Source organism: Lissotriton helveticus, chromosome 8 (assembly GCF_964261635.1).
Source record: "Lissotriton helveticus chromosome 8, aLisHel1.1, whole genome shotgun sequence".
Taxonomy (NCBI): Eukaryota; Metazoa; Chordata; class Amphibia; order Caudata; family Salamandridae; genus Lissotriton; species Lissotriton helveticus.
Window position 1 is genome coordinate 451986834 of NC_136069.1, and position 17122 is coordinate 452003955.

Below are 17122 nucleotides of genomic sequence, written 5' to 3' on the forward strand. Positions count from 1 at the left end.
AATAATATCTTCAATAGTATAGACGTAGGACTGTGGTTAACTAGGTCTTCTACTGACGATATTAGACTTAAAGTTATGTGTGCCAGCTAGCTCAGAGTTCACTAGAAACTTTCTCGAATAGGCAAGGATGAGTTTAACCTCCCTGGATAGACAAGAAGGGATTTAGTTTCTGACAACCATAGAACATGACAACTTTGCTCTCCCCTAATCAAGAGTATATCTCTAGAGTCGTGTGAAAACAAAAGACAACTTATTTTACTCAGTCAGTACGTGCATTCTTAGTTTCACCAGTTTGTAGAGAAATAAGAGATGGGCGTGTTTCAATAAAAAGATGTTATTTATTGATCAGTCTCTTTTCTCATACAAGAGAAATTAATCGCTATTATTGCAATACTTATAGTTAAGTAAAGTGCATACAGTAAAAACAGAATTATAAAATAATACTGTAAAAGCATTTATATGGTTTCTTAGCCATATGATACTTAAAATGGATAAAAGATATACATACATATATACATTGACTAATCGTACTCAACTGGTGCTTCTAATTACGCCTACCCCGGTGTACCTGACCTAAGCCTAATACTTGGGAGGGAGTAAGTAAGTAGCAGTTTAAGTTAAGTTTGTTTTGCCAAGAATCTGACTCAAGAATTCTCTGTAAGGGGTTAGTCAGTTCAGTACCTGGGATTTAGAAGGCTGGAGGGTTGGTATCTCTGTCTCAGGACTCGATATCCCAGTTACCCGCGAGGGCGGCTGGAAACGCCAGAGGCTGGATTTCTCGGCAGGAGAAAAGGCAGCGTCTCTCTCAGCGCGTCAAAAGGGAGGGGCAGCGTCCGTGGGCTTTTCTGCATCAGCTGGGCTCTCCGGCAAGTAGCGCTGCTCCAAGCTAGTCACCACCGTGTCTTAGCTTAGGGCAGCGTTGGTATATTTATACCTGAAAGGTGCCGTGTTTGACGTAAGGATGGACATAAGACGTCAGCAAGAATGTCATAAGGACTGGTCGTTCTTACATTCTTTGCAGGAGTTCTCGAGCGAAATCAAAACAATTGCTGCGGGGATTTCCCAGGTCTGTTGGAGGTTTGATTTGTTTTGAGAACTCGGTGTGCTTCTCTAGGGGGCTGAAGGGATAGTGCTTGCTTAATGTGACAGCATGCGCTATGACCTAATCTGAAGACGGGTTTCTGTGCCGGTGTATGGACATTAGTGAATTAATAACCGGACAGGGGTAAGAAATAGGAGTATCAATATAGGTACCTAGATAAACACACTACAGAGTAACCTCCAAGTCTATTGTACAACACCAAACACCCATGTTGCATCATACAACACTTCACCCTCCTCATGAACCAAAGACCCCATCTTACAACATCCGCTCCTAATGTACCCAAGACCATAGACTAAAACACCACACCATCTTCTTGAGCCCGAGAACCCACACTACAATGTTCATGATGTACATACATATATCCATTCCTACAACACCCTCACCCCCAGGACAGTCCATCCTACTGTGGAAATGTACCTTTTTAGAGGTACACTGGTGCAGGGTCACCCTTTTGTCCACTGTGGAAATGTGTAATATTTTACTTAGCATAAGCGACAGCCATTTTGGCTGTGGTGTCCATTTTGTTTCCTTCGTAATTCTCCCGTCCTCTGCTGCCCCGTCTTTTCACTCTGCTTGTGTTATCTATTTTAGTGGACTTCCTGACTCAGCTAAAGCAATGTACATGCTTGTAGCTGCCGGTGCACCTGGTCATAGATGTTAACTGTCAATCATTTACTGTTGCCATAACCATTTCTGCTCCCCCTCCCACTTTGCTGACCACGTAGTTCTACATCTGCCCTTGTTTGCGGATAACTACTTCTAAAACTTGTTCTTCCTATTTCTGTTCACATGCTTACAGAGAGGAAAACGGTGTATAAAAGGGACACAATTTGTGAATTCAGTGTACTACCTCCTTGCAGCACGTGAGAGTTCTGTGTGGACATGGTCCCACCCATGAGTGGTTAATAAACTTGTTATTTATTCCAACTCCAGTGCTGATCTCTATTTTGTTGGTCTCTGGACCCGTGGAAAAAAGGGTGACCCTGCACCAGTGTACCCCTAAAAAGGTACATTTCCACACTACCAACAAACCCTTCTCATATAACCAAGACTACATCATACAACACCTTCCTCATGTACCAAGATCACACCACTATCTATGTGTACTTGAGACTCCATCCTACCACACCCTCCCATGTACGAGACACCATCCTTCAATATCTTACACATCTCATGTACATGAGAGCCCTTCCCTCATCAACCCCATGTATCTGTGACACCATATTATAACACTCTACCCTCCTCAATGGTGACAACCAATGGCCATACTTTTGTCAAAGCATGGTGGAGTTAAATTAATAATACCAAAGACATACTGAAGAATTCCATTTGCAAGGAGTAAAAATAGAACTGTTGCACACCATTTCCTCTTCCACAATATGGAGGGTCTTATATTGCATTGTCTGAGAGTGTGAGTTGGAAACGGGGCTAATCACCCATTTGAAAACCTGTAGCTGGCTAGTGAAAGATGGGTGGTGGATTCTGCAGGCACATGATCTTTTCTCAGCTTGAGCTCCTGTCTGCGCTTTTAGCACTTTATTAAAACGGGTGATTTGCAAGAGATTTTTTTAAAAAAATGCCTTACCTCTTTTTAGCAGTACAGGTTCTCCCCTGCAGGCGTGGCAGTCTCTCCCTGAACTACCTCCACACTGGATTGATGTAAAATTGGTCTGCAGGGATTTGGGGGGGTACTGTAGCATTTGAATAGGGGCAAGGTGTAGTCAGGCGGAAGATCGGCCTTGTCACACTGGGTCTCAACAGCTAAGTGCCAAGTGAACTTCTGACTCTGCAGTGTAACTCCCTAGAATGACTAAACTGATACCCACAGAAGCCTGGCCGCCCTGAGTTGCATGTAGATTTTGTCCAGCTTTTAAGGCAGATTTTTCAAAAGTAAGTAGGTAGATAAGTAAAGGATCTTTATGGATAGAAGTTGCTTAATAATGGTTACCAAGTAGTAGGTAACTGAAGCAGGAGGCAGCTAGTGCAAATCATGTATGTCACAGAATGTAGGCATTTGTGTGTGTACTGTATGAGTTGCTCTTCAAGCTCACTATATAAAGTGTTATCGCAGTTTAAAAAACCTTCCATACTTTCCTTTATCCTCATATATACCTTATGCTGGCTAAGTTCAAGCTTCAATTTGGAAAGGGATGCATGCACATGACTTTTACTACAGACTACTAATGTGCCCTCTTTAAACAACAAATTACAATGCCAATGATCTCCTTCAATGCACAGCCGTTAATTTAAATAATTCATAGTTTGCCTTCAACGCTTTTTCACACAGGTGTTGAGGGAGTCTACCTGAACATTTTTTAAGGTATTTGGTGCATTGACTGAGAAAGACACACTGGACAGCAGAATATCAAAACCAACGGGACTTTTATTTTACATTTTAAGATTGATGTCATGTAAAAAAAGCTCCTGTTATGGAGTTATTCTGAAGATTCAGCATTTCAAAATGAACTGTGCTTAAGCATTTAGATACTTTGCATGATGTTTGATATGATCATTGATAAATGTCAAAACGAAGAAGTAGCTGTGATCATAACCCTGAAAGAGAAAGAAAAGCACAATGATTAACTCTCTTAGGAATGAGTACGTGCAGCTGCAAAGACCTACCACATTCACAACATGTTTTTGATCAATTCAAAAAGGATTACACTATTATAACAAGCAAACTTTTTAACATTTCAATGTTGAAAATAGGAATATTAAACATTTTAGCCTGCCGGTGAAAGGAAAGACCATTCAACAAGCTCAGAGCAGCGATTCCCTTCAGTTATTACCCATAAAGTGCAGACAATAAAACCGCTAAGGGCATAATTAAATGAATAAATGTTTTTATAAGATATCCAAGAGCAGCATCCTGAAAAAACATAACAGATGGGAAGAAGGGATGGAAGTATATCCTACACCAGCCAAAAATCACCATTTAATATTATAGTTCGAGGATGAACAACTGATTATACAGCAGAGAATATCTTTGCCATTTTTGATTGTTTCAAACTGACATTCAATACTGCAAGAAATTGTGTTATTAGTCTAGATCATAAACACAAGTATAAAGTATTTACGTAGCACTCCTACAGTAATAAACTGAAAATACAACACAAAAAAATCCCAAACCAATTTAGAACACTAGAATAAACTTGTATAAATGAAATGACGCCAACGCAACAAAAATCTAATCAATAGAACTGGCGTAAAAGCATAAAACGTCACTTGTGGTTATCTCTTTCCACTGGACCAAGGGTAAATCACAAGTCCATGAGGACCATGGCAGGGCCAGGTTTATCCTGCTGAAGTTATCTTGTCAGGTTCGCGGCAAGAGCTGCTATTTTCATTGGCAGGGGACAGCAAGGAGGACACTGTTAGCGCAAGGGGCAGGGTGGGCAACGTAGGCTGTCGCAGTTGTAGTGTGAAGAGCCGATATTCGCTGGAGTTTTGTGTTGGCAGTCATTGCAAAACACATGTCTTGCGTTGGCAGTCATCGGGAGAGGTCGCTGGTGAAGCGAAGAGCAGGTCCCGCTGGACCTTTGCGGTTGTTTCTTGGCACTAAAAGTTCATGAGGAGCTTAAAACTTCTGTATCTTCATCTTTTCTTCAAGAGACCACACTGATGCCAGCCAGGAGTCCTGGACCTGGGGGGCACCTCTTGAGGATCAGAGCTCACTTCAGCAGAGGCCAGCAGCGAGATTCAATGCAGGTCCATTATATGTTGGGCAGTTGCAGGGAGGTCTCTGGAAGCTTGTGTCCCAATGGCTCAAAGAGGAAGCCAGCCAACTGGCCCTTGGAGTCACTTCTGGTGTGCCTTGGTTCAAGGAGAGCAAGTCCAATCTTTCTTCTTCAGACAATAGGGCATTCATTCCATCTGAATCTTCCACAGGTTTAAGAGTGTTCTTGTGAAAGGTTTTGAAGGTGCCAGTTTTAACCCCAGTGGCAGCTTGTGGGCGGGTGATGCCCACTTTTCAAACCTTCCCCCTCCCTTTCCTGGATTTGGTATCTAACTGTCTGGGTTATCAAAGGGCACGCAGGCAGGCCTAGGTGTGATTCAGACCTCATGTGTGAGAGCTCTAACCTACAGCACACTAGATACTCCAGTTATTTTTAGATCTAACCTGAAGACAACAAGGTTAAAGAAACCATGTCAGAAAACTCAAATGAGTAGGAATACAATATTATCACATGCATTTGTATACCCCATACAGCCATTACCGTCGTGCTAGTGCATCATCCCTGGGCATCTTGGTTTCCTTCTTCATTTCCATATCATACTTTTTCTTTGTTCTTGTCCTCCAGCAACTACTAACTGCTGGAGATTTTGAACTTTCAGTTGATATCCCTATCATCAAAGACAGATATCATTTGGTCAAAAGTCTGCTTGGCTTGGGGACACGCACACTCCCTTACTTGATCTGACCATGCAAGGATGATGCTGCCAGTCCAACACCGACAGCAACACTTCACCTAAGCATGGTTTCAGATACTGGGGTAAAACTGATTTGCATATTTTATCTTACTATTCTCAGTAATTCGAACCCTACTCACTCCAGTGAGGCTGTCCAAAATGTTTGTGGGGTCCAGAACAATGCTGGAAGGGTTGTGGGGAAAGGGGTACACTCTTACACATCTGGTGGACCTGAACAAGTTGGCAGTCATCGGGAGAGGAAGTTCGATCCCACACTATCTTTCCACAAGCAAGCTCTAGCTGTGGCAGGTTTGTGTTTCCACACGATAAAGATCCTGAGAAAATTCCTCGATCTACTTCCTATAAGCACTAGGAAGGCAGTCGCCGTAGCATTAATCCTGTCCCGTCTGGATTACTGAAACAGCCTGTATGCAGGAGTTAAAAAGACTGTTTTGAAAAGATTACAGGTGGTCCAGAACATGGCAGCTAGGTTAGTACTTAAGCTACCTAAGTGTTCTCCTTCAGCGGTAGCACTCAATATCCTGCACTGGCTACCTATTCACAAAAGGATTCTTTTGAAAATTCTAATAATCATCTACAAGGCCACCAGGGCAACGGGTCAAAAATATTTAAGGTCCAGAATCAGTCCTTATACCACCCAACACCTCTTGCGGTCATCCTCTGGGAAACGTTTGATCACCCCCTACCTTCTGTCTGAAATCTAGAGGGGGGAAGGCAATGGCTGTCCTGGGAACGAAAGCCTGGAACACCTTGCCCTCCCAGTTGAGACTTGCACAATCTGAACATATGTTCAAAAACTGCTAACAACCTGGATCTTTGCTTCCCCAGACCACACTGTTAACTCTCATCTGACACATATTTCATGGGTTAGCCTAACCTTTCCCTACCACACATCTAGGTCTTTTCCACTAGCGCCAAGATGCTCCTTGGAGAGAATGCCACGCTTTACAAATATACCCATTCATTCATTCATTAGAATCAAGCTTAGTTACTTGAACACAGTGGGCACCTAAGGTTTACATGAAGTGCTCAATCTCATCTCCAGAGGCTTAAAAAATGATCTGCATAATCCTTTGACTTCTACACAAGACATGAATATACTCCAAAATAGGACTGGCAATTGGTCTCAAACAAAGTCTGACTTCCATCTGATGATAGGACTTGAAACAAACTTTGACTGTTCACCATTGACCAAACACAAAAAGAGGTTCTGCTTCAAGCCGAATGTCAACCCAGGCCAGTAGTTATCATTGTAATTAAGCATCAATTTAGAAGAGTCTTGAGCTTTCAGAGATGAGCAGCCTTCAAAGACATTTCAACTCCATTCACTCTTTGATTGCAAAAAAGTGTTCAGTTGTAGAGAAAATTGACTAAATGGAGTAATTGCCACAGGGGGCAGGACAGGGTTGGAGGGAAGCAGATACTACTCCATCATTTGATGCTGATGCAGCAAGAGTAGATATTAGACAGTATATTGACCAAAACACTTGTGATATTGAGGGACAATTCAATATCACCCTGAAAGTCACCTGCTATAGAGGATAAAAGTAATATTAGAATCACCAAAACTATAGTCCCCTGCGGTGCCAACGCAGACAAACTCTCACATGGAGCAAGAGGCAGAGCCAGAATAACATTTATAGGTCCTAAATATGCATTGATCAATTACCTGACTGTTGCCAAATAAAAAATGGCACCACAGGTGCTAGTCTACCCCAAGTGTTATGTTGCACCAGACTTCATAAAGCCAAAAGGAAAACATTCCATTAGAGGGCAGGAAACTCCTCCTCCAGGCAAGATTGGTATACGGTTAGAACCAACACAATTTAGTGTGATATAATGGGAAATTTCAAACTGGAGAATTGCCAATTCTTAGGCTTTGCTGAGCAGATGCGACTGGCAACTACGGAAGGAATGAAGTAACCTCTATCGTACCAGCCGAGACCCATGGAAAGAGAGCACAAGAACTAATGCAGGAGATGAAGATGCTCTCCAATGTTGGGGGTTAAATGTGGAAGACAGAACTTGCCAACAAACTTATACCAGTCTGCTAAATGAGATATTAAGCTGTTACATGTGCATTTTAATGGTGGGGATTACTTTAGCCCAATAGTGGATGAGATGATATAATTGATCTTGATACTTTGAATGAAAAGTGCAAGGATGCTCTGCAGGAACAAAACACATCACAAACCTGTAAGCAATGTCATGCAAGAGGACAAAAATGTTTTCAGTGACTCCGTGGATCTTAATTATGATGGTACAGTTATTGTTTGGTACAGCTGAGGTCTTTTCAACCTAAGTGGGGTGAAATAACAGGAGGTCAGTAGATCGTCTCAATTTTCATTGAGGGTTACTGCATTGCTTTAGAGCAGGTAGCACAAAGCAGAATCGGAACCATTATCTTGCTCTGGGAGCGGTGGATTCTTTTCTAGAAGAAGGCACAATGGAGGATTTTTTTTTTCTCCGAAATAAGTAAAGGGGTGTACTGCCTATTCTGTTTACACTTAACCCGACCTTTGATACATCACTATTGAAAAGATCTGTGCGATCAGTGCATATCAAGGTAACACTTCAGGGGGTCAACCCTCTCTTAGGAAGGAGATTACATGACATTAGACTTGAATGCACGCTTTCCATCCCGATGCATCCATGTCAGCGCCAATACGTTAGATTTGTCGAAAATGCAAAAATTACCAAATTCCAAGCACTTGTTTTTTTCCATTAATGTCCATTCTAAGAGTGTGTACATAATGTCTAACAACTTTGGTTACACATTTGTGTAGTCAATGTATGTATATCTACCGTTACTTAGACAGTGGTTTGTTACAAAGAAAGACTATTCAGAAATGCCGAAGTCACAAAGAAATTATCTCTGTTACCCAACTTTAGGATTATACTCGGTGTAAAAGAAACACATTTGCAGCATTTGCATGTTAAAGGCCTGTTGTGATCCCCTTACAGTTCAGTGGGGAAAATGTTTAATAGCAGAGTTTATTGAAATTTCAGAAATTGAGTACATTTTACCAAACATCATAACACTCCTTCAGCTATGTTTCAGTAACGAAAAGGCAGTCTAAATTCACATTCGCTAACAAGTCCAGAATATATGGTGCATTTTTAGCTAAGGATCGTGCATTAACGAGACCACAGAGAAGCGGTTTGTGGTAGTCTTTGTGGTCCGCAATGGGGGCCTGGCCAGGTGCGGTACAGTGGTTGCAAAAGCTATGTCTGCATTTATGGCAGGATTATGGGCCATTCATATTATCTGTATGGCAAAGGTCTTCACAGTTGCTGGCATTTATGTTAAATGCCAGTAGTTCATTCCGGTTATACTGAAGTTCTGTACTAGATCCAGCAGCATTTCTGGCTCTGGGCGCGGACGGACGCAGACAGGCTTGCCTTTGGCTCGTCCGCTGCACGTTCAGTGCAGCATATGGTTTAACTGGTGAGCAGGAAGCCAACCACTAGTGCGTAAACCCGCTGGAAGTGGGTTGTAGCCTCAATGGTTGAGACTGCGTTTCTCCGCTCAATTGGCCAAACAATTGCCGCGGCGGACTGGAAACGCAGCCCTTAGTAAAAGTGCAATGTGTAATATTTATTTATTTAAAGGTTTTATATAGCACTGGCTAGACCCGGAGGTATCAGAACGCTATACATGCGTATCAGACAGTTTTTGCAGGTTACATCTTTAGAAAGGTTACACAATAATTAGAGCATGGCAACATAGTGACAAGCAAGGTTGAGACAAACAAAAAGGAACATATAGGTAAGGGAACAAGCAGGCAAGGGGCGATATTCTGGGGAGGAGGGTAGGAGCAGTGGAAGTAGACAGAGAATGGAGGCGGGAAAGAGGAGGGGAGGGTTAGAGACACGCATGGCATGAGGAGGGGGAGGTTGACGGGGACACAAACCGGTAGACGAGTCAAAGCTGTGCCCAAAGTCCAGTAAGCTGTGATCCCAGGGGAAGTGGTATCATTTCCCCATCTCTGTTGCAAGAGGCTCCCTAAGCGCAGTGAACTCTATCAGAGGGGTCTCTGAGACTCCAAGGCCTACTTACTGGATCCTTCCCCAAAAAGGGGAGAGGGAGTGCTTTGGCAAGGGGTGCCACACCATACTTCAATTGTGAGTGGCTCCCTTAGCGCTGTGGACTCTCTCAGCGGGTACGCTGAGACTCCAGTTTATATATCTTAGATCTTTTCCCAACAAGGGGAGAAGGAGTGCTTAGTCAAAGGGCACAAAAGGACAGGGGGCTAGGCGGTGTAGCGGGCAAGGGGAAAGATTCAGGTGAGAGGGAATAGGAGCAAAGGAAGTAGACAAAGAACGAAAGAATGCTGAATGGGAACAGATAGATAGGAGACAAGGAAAAAGCAGAGTAACAGAAATACGATGGGGGGGGGGGGTGGGGCGAGACAGGGCGACGGGGGGGAAAAACTGTGCCCAAAGTCCGGCTGGGTAGGTGACGGTCAGGGGATGAACCAAGGCCAATCTCCTCAATAGCTGAACAGAGCAGCTCCACTGGGCATCGGACATAGTGCTCGGACTCCGCTGTCAGGATGGAGATCAGGAGTATGCTCAGAGATTGTCATTGTGCGTTGATTAGGTGGTGGTTGCTTCCACCCCTCGTTCACCTCTGCTCCATAGATGCCTCTTTGGTCTGTTTACTCTGTCCCAGGGTCCCAAAAGGCGCTCCGGTCCCAGGCACATTCTCTACCTAGTGAAGGTAGCAGCGAAGAATTGCAAGACCTTGTTATTTGAGGCTTTTTTGGGTAGCATAAGGTGAGCGCCGTACGGTCAGCCTCCGGCCGCCCTTTGTTCTTCGAAGGCGCTTTCTCATCTGCAGATCCCCAGAGGGGCAAATTAGGAGGAGGAGGGAGGAAAGGACATGAGGTTGTCTACCTGGCCGCTCCGATTAACATCTTATGGTGCGCGGAAGGGCGCAAGCTCGGTTTAATGAGTGGCAGCAGCAGTATCGGCTGGGGTCAATTTGCACTGCTTGTGGTCATATAGTACTTTACTTTGCATTTTCTACCTCTGGCCCAGACACAAGCCCCACAGTATTGAAGCCACACGGCTCAGACGTGGGTGGGGGTAGCTGGTCAAATATTTCTGACCCCAATGAGTGTTCAATGCTCGATCCACTTTGTTCACATATGGGTGAGGACCGTGGGGCAACCTCCAGCTGCCTTTCTCTCCTTGTGAATACAGGGTCTGAGCGCTCCACCTCGGACCAGTGTGAGGGCGCCTGGCTCTTCTCCAATCATTCTGGCCTTGAGGGTGGTGCAGTGTGTAAGCCACACAATGATGTTCTTTTTGTGAGGGGCTGCACACGTTGCAGGTGCTCTTTTCATACGGTCCAAACAAGTTTTGCCAGGCCCAGGTAGTCTGTCCAGTTATCGAACGCCATTTGACCTCTATAATTGGCGTCCTTGCAGTCACTAGGGTCATGATTTCAATGGTGCAGCAGGTGCAGTGACACCAGGGCTCAAAGCTCTAGAAACTCCGTGTCCCAGTAACATAAGTAGATCAACTTTGAGGATGTATACCGGATAGGGCTGTTTGAAGAAATGCCCTGACTGCTTGCTTTTCCGTGTTTTAGTAACAGAAGTAGACAAGCTCACGATGTATACGGGATGGCGTTGGTCCAAGAAATGTCCAAGAAAAAGATAAGTGCAAAGGAGAAAGCTGCTCACCAGAGCTGGATCAGTTCTTAGATAATGTGCCCTTATTATATTATATACAAAATTGAGGTGCGGTATCGCCCCAGTAGAATAAAATCTAGTAGATTGATAAAATTACCTGCAGAGCAAGTAGAAACGAGATAAAAAGAGCCCACTGGCCCTCAATACACACACAGCTTTTCCGCTGCGCGTTCGGTGCAGCATATGGTTTAAATGGCGTGCAGGAAGCCAGCCACTATCGCGGCAGCCTGTTGGAAGTGGGTTGGAGCCTGAATGGTATGGACTGCGTTTCTCCGCTCAATTGGCCACACAATTGCCATGGCGGACCGGAAACGCAGCCCTTAGTAAAAGTGAAATGTGCAAAGAAGAAAGCTGCTCGCCAGAGCCGGATCAGTTCTCAGGTAATTTGCCCTTATTAGATTATATACAAAAATGAGGTGCCGTAGCGCCCAGTAGAATAAGATCCAGTAGATTAATAAAATTACCTGCAAAGCAAGTAGATAAGAAAAGGAGTTAAAAAGAGCCCACTCGCCCTCGCTACACAGACAGCCAGTCTGTTAAATATTTTGAGTTAGATACACTCTTGAAGTAAATTCTTCTCTCTCTTTGCCGGTATGGCAGACTTTGACCCTCCATGTCCACTTTTATTATTACAGACAGTTCATTGTACAATTGCATCTCTTCTGGTGCTTTTTTACTCCTCTTGCGGTTTCTTAGTAGAGCTCAACTCAGCTATTATTGCAGTTATCAACATGCCTGAATTTAGGTCAGAAGAATTAAAAGGCTTAAATGCCCATTAGGTAAAACAACCCCACCATAAAGTTGTGAGGGTTTCGCACCGGTGAAAGTGTGTTTTGTATGGAAAAGAACAATAGTTACTTACCTGTAATCTGTGGTTCTCCAGTATTGGTGTCTTTCATAGATTCACATGCCTGAATCATTCCCCGTCGTCGGAGTGGGAGTCCCACGGTATATAAAAAAGCAATAATATGCTATAATAACATTGGAAAAACCAGTAATTCCCAACCAGGAAGTAAAGTAGCCCAAGCTACAGTAGAAAAAACTTCCACACTCATGACTATCCTAGTCATTTTGTATAGTCCAAACTACAGCCAATCAGGCGACAGCACCCACCAGAATGTTCTCCCCAGAGGCTCAGGCTCTCAGATTATCTCGCACAGGAGTGAAGCTAAAAACATCATAGCCTAAAGAGCCTCAGAGGGGAGGTGGGCGGGTTGCATGTGAATCTATGAAAGACACCAATACTGGAGAACCACAGATTGTGGATCAATGTCACACATTCACCCCAGTCCAAAGATCTGGGCCCAAATCCATCGTTTTTCCACTCCACACCACCCTGGGTTAGACAATGGCGATATGCAAATCAGCGCTGACCCTGTGCCCCATGGGAACAGTCCAGTCCGAACTACAAAAGCCATGTCCTTCCCAGAACGGAGTAGATAGCAGTACCGAAATAATGCTTGGAAGACGCTTTTTGTAACATAAATTTGTACATAGCAAGTATATACATTCACATAATAAAATGCCAAAATTCATATATGCATGAAAAAACTTGCAAGCACATGAGAATGCACCCAACTTAGGCATGGAATAAGCGTCTGGAAAGCAGTACAGAGGAGGAGGGAAAAACAGAGGCTCATCTTATCTGAAAAGATTGCGTAGAACCGCTTGACCCACTGACGTATCAGCCTCGCTGGTAGCATCCGAACAATATTGCCTGGTGACAGTATGTCTGCTGGACAAAGTCGCTGCTCTGCAGATTTGCTGACGAGGAACTCCAGCGAAAAGAGCAGTCGAGGAAGAAACAGCTCTTGCAGAGTGAGCTCTTGGAATTGTCTGTAAAGGTCTTCCAGCTTGAAGATGGCAAAAGTCAATAGCTGCAGAAATCCATCTAGCTATGGTTTGTTTAGACATTGCTTGTCCTTGCCTTATCTTTCCATAAGCAATAAACAGTTGATCAGATTTGCGAATGGCAGATGTCCTTTGCAAATAGAATTTTAAACATCTTCTGATGTCAAGGATATGTAATGCCCTCTCCGCAGGGGATTGCGGATTAGGAAAAAACGTCTTTAAGATGACTGGTTAGTTCAGGTGAAAAAACTAAGGCACCTTAGGCATAAACCTTGGGTTTGTAGTAGCACCACAGAATTGGACGTGAATTGCCAGAAAGGTGAATTGACGGTGACAGCTTGAACATCACTGACTCTTCTAGATGAAGTTAATGCTACCAAAAAAGAAACGTTCCATGTTAGGAATTTGAAATACACCCTGTGAATTGACTCAAATGGGTGGCGCATGAGCTGCGCTAAAACTACATTAAAATGCCATGATGGAGGCGGACGACGTACAGGAGGAAACATTCTGAATAGTCCCTTAAAGAACTGTTGTATTCTTGAAGAATAAAGAGAGGTGGACCCATCCTGGCGTTACCTTGAAATGGCTGCCAAAAAGACCTTCAACGTTGCATGAGATAAGCCTGATCTTGCCAAGTGCAAGAAAAAGGTAATATCTGGTCCAGCGTTGCATGAAATGGGTGAACCCCAGCAGATTAACACCAAATGCAGATTCTTTACCATTAAAGTCTGTATGTCTTTATTTTAGCAGGTGCTTTCGCCAAAGCCAGTACCTCCTTACAATCCGTCAAAGATATTCAGATGAGCTAATATTCAAGGTGCTCAGTACACCAAGCTGCTAATTTTAGAGAAGCCGGATCCGGATGGCACATCTGACCATTCTGAATGGAGAGGAGATTCGGTATTGGTCGAAACTGTATTGGATCGCACTCAGAGAGGAGAAGAATTTCGGTGGACCAGAATTGGCGAAGCTACCTGGGGGCCAAGAGAATCAAGCGACACGGCTCTTTCTTCATCTTCCGGAGAACTCCCGGAACCAACAGTATCGGAGGAAAGGCGTAAGCATATATTTGAGACCAGTTTATCGAAAATGCCTTCCCTTGCGAGTCCCTGTGGGTAAGCCAGCTTGCAAAGAAACAGGCATTTGCTGTTCTTTTTCGTCGCAAAGCGGTCCAGATCGAGATGACCCCACTGCTGGAAGATTTGATCCGCTGTTGGCTGATGTAATTCCTATTCGTTGTTGGACACCGTTGACCTGCTGATGGTGTCCGCCAGCACATTTGCAACTCACGGCACATGAACAGCCAAGAGATTGATCCTGTGTCGTATCGCCCAAGCCCATACCTCTTGGGCTTCATGAGATAGAAGAACCAACCTCGTTCTTCCCTGTATGTTTAAGTAATGCATACTTGAAGTATTGTCTGAGCGAACCAATACTGTGGCCCCTTGAATGATTGCATGAAAGGATTTGAGGTCTAAGAAGATGGCACCTAGCTCTAGCAGATTGATGTGCCAAGCCTTTTGTTGAGGGTTGCATTTCCCGCTGACTTTCAGCCCTTGAAGACATGCTTCCCAACCCTCGAGGGATGCGTCTGTAGTGATTGTGTAATTTTGGCGCTTCTTGAAGGAAACGCACACACCTTCTACAAATTTCTTTCTTGGACCCATCAAACAAGAAAGGCCTCTTGCATCCGAGGAGTGATTAGAATGAGATCTTCGATTGAACTGGAGACCTGCAACCACTTCTTGTCTAGCTCCTCTAGCAATTTTCTCATGTGTAATCTGTAGAAGCACCACCAAGTGGGAGCTGCAGGCCCGTCGTTCGTGTGAGACAAACACCTTTGCTAGGTTTGTACGGATAGATGCTCCGAGAAACGTTCATATCGGAGCTAGTACTAGTTGGGACTGGTCATGATTTATTGAAAACCAGGTTTTGAAACAGTGACTGACAAGTTTGTGTGTGCTGGACTGCTTGTAAATAAGAGTGAGCCCCTATTATACAGTTGTCTCAGTAATGATGAATTTGTATGCCTTGCAGACGTAGATAGGGTGCCACTGGTGCCAGGATCTACGGAAAGACACGTGAAGCCAACCTAAGTCCAAAAGGTAGGACTTTAATTGAAAATGTTTTGTACCTATTGTAAAGCGTAGCCACTTCCTGTGCTTAGGAAGAATTGGCAAATCAAAATAGACATCTTGGAGGTTGAATGTAGGTATAAAGTCGTTCTGGCATAAGAACTTTAGGACTTTCTTGAGGTACAACATTGGTAAGGTTTGCGCAAAGATCTAAAATCATGCGCTACTTTCCTGATTTGCTTGTTGAGGAGGAACTGAGAGTAAACCCTAACGCTGTTGGAGATTCGGAACCACTCAGACGGTCCCTGTTTGTATCCATATAGACACTTGGGCAAACGACTCCCGTAGATGAGAAAGGTGGAGGTCCCTTTGGAGGTGTAGAAAAAGGGAAATTTGACAAATTCTAGAGTGTGCCCTTGGGCATGACGTTTAAAAACCCAACGGTCCTCTGTCACCTTTGACTAATTGGAATAAAAGTGAGATATTAGACCTCCGACGTTTTTGGAGGGAATAAAGGTGGGTTCAAGGTAATCCATTGTTTCTTAGAAGAGTTGCCTCAGCTGTACGATGATTTTCTAAGTAGGAACTGTTGGTACTTTGCCCATATGACTGTGTTTGATTTGAGTAACGCAGTTGGTTTTGATTGTAGGCGCCAATACTGGATGGAACTCCCTAGAAAAAAGGACGTGGATCTACGTCCTCGGCACCACAAAAAGGCTGCGATTCTATATCCAGAGGGTGTGGGCAGTATCTGTGTGCTGGCCAGAAGGGATCCTCAATCAAAAGGCAAGTGAAGTATTGAAGTTGGAACCTCCTTGCGAAAGACGTAGCATTGAAGCAAAAATGTCTTCGCCAGACTGCCCCTCTTGCGAGCTGTCGAAAACCTGTACATGCAATGTCCGCTGCACAGTGTATTATTTCTGATGCACTACTCTCTCTCTCTTTATCTCCTGCAGGATCTTCAAAGTGTGAGGCTTGGAGGATTCTGGAATACGTTCTACTAGCGCCAACATGTCAGAGCACATCTGGCGGCATACCTGCCCACTGGCTTGCAAGATAATCGCTGAGCCGCCTGAGTAATGACTGAGTCAGGGTAGGCTGAGAGACTAGAAAAGCAGGTGAATAGTGGCGAGCTTCAGACGTCTTGTCAAGGCGCGGAAAAAACGCTGGCACAGAGTCTGGCCCCTGCATGAGTTTAACACCTTCTTCCTAATAAAGTCTATGATAGGAAGTGAACGAACTTGCTTCTGTGGTTTCCCCAGGACGAGGGGAAAGGGGAAAACCGATTTGCCGCTCTTCATAAGGAGGGGAAAACCTCCAATATTCTCCAAGAAGAATAATGGCGGAAGTAAAAAGCCATCACGTGGATGTAGCGGAAAGCTGCCGTCGACGAAATAAATCGTCTACAAAAACACTGTGCATAAAAGTCAATAGTGTGTGAAACCAACTGTCAACGGGCTCAAACGTCGACAAATCCAACAGTTGACAGGGTTAACGAAGTCAACTGGCGTCGAAACTGAATGTTGACGAAGCTCACCGTCTACAGAGCTCACCGTCTACAGAGCTCACCGTCTACAGAGCTCACCGTCTACAGAGCTCACCGTCTACAGAGCTCACCGTCTACGGAGCTCACCGTCTACGGAGCTCACCGTCTACGGAGCTCACCGTCTACGGAGCTCACCGTCTACGGAGCTCAGCGTCTACGGAGCTCAGCGTCTACGGAGCTCAGCGTCTACGGAGCTCAGCGTCTACGGAGCTCAGCGTCTACGGAGCTCAGCGTCTACGGAGCTCAGCGTCTACGGAGCTCAGCGTCTACGGAGCTCAGCGTCTACGGAGCTCAGCGTCTACGGAGCTCAGCGTCTACGGAGCTCAGCATCTACGGAGCTCAGCGTCTACGGAGCTCAGCGTCTACGGAGCTCAGCGTCTACGGAGCTCAGCGTCTACGGAGCTCAGCG

General features: G+C 44.6%; 1 protein-coding gene across 2 annotated transcripts in view; it reads right to left on the reverse strand.

The window, feature by feature from the left end:
* Positions 1-3470: 3470 nt before the first annotated feature.
* ESD (esterase D) overlaps positions 3471-17122 on the reverse strand; it is a 108235-nt gene continuing 94583 nt past the window's right edge. For both annotated transcript variants that reach the window (XM_078656023.1, XM_078656025.1), the window contains exon 9: positions 3471-3658. In XM_078656023.1, coding sequence (XP_078512149.1) covers positions 3578-3658 — 81 coding nt within the window. In that variant the 3' untranslated portion in view covers positions 3471-3577. The remainder of the gene's footprint in view (positions 3659-17122) is intronic.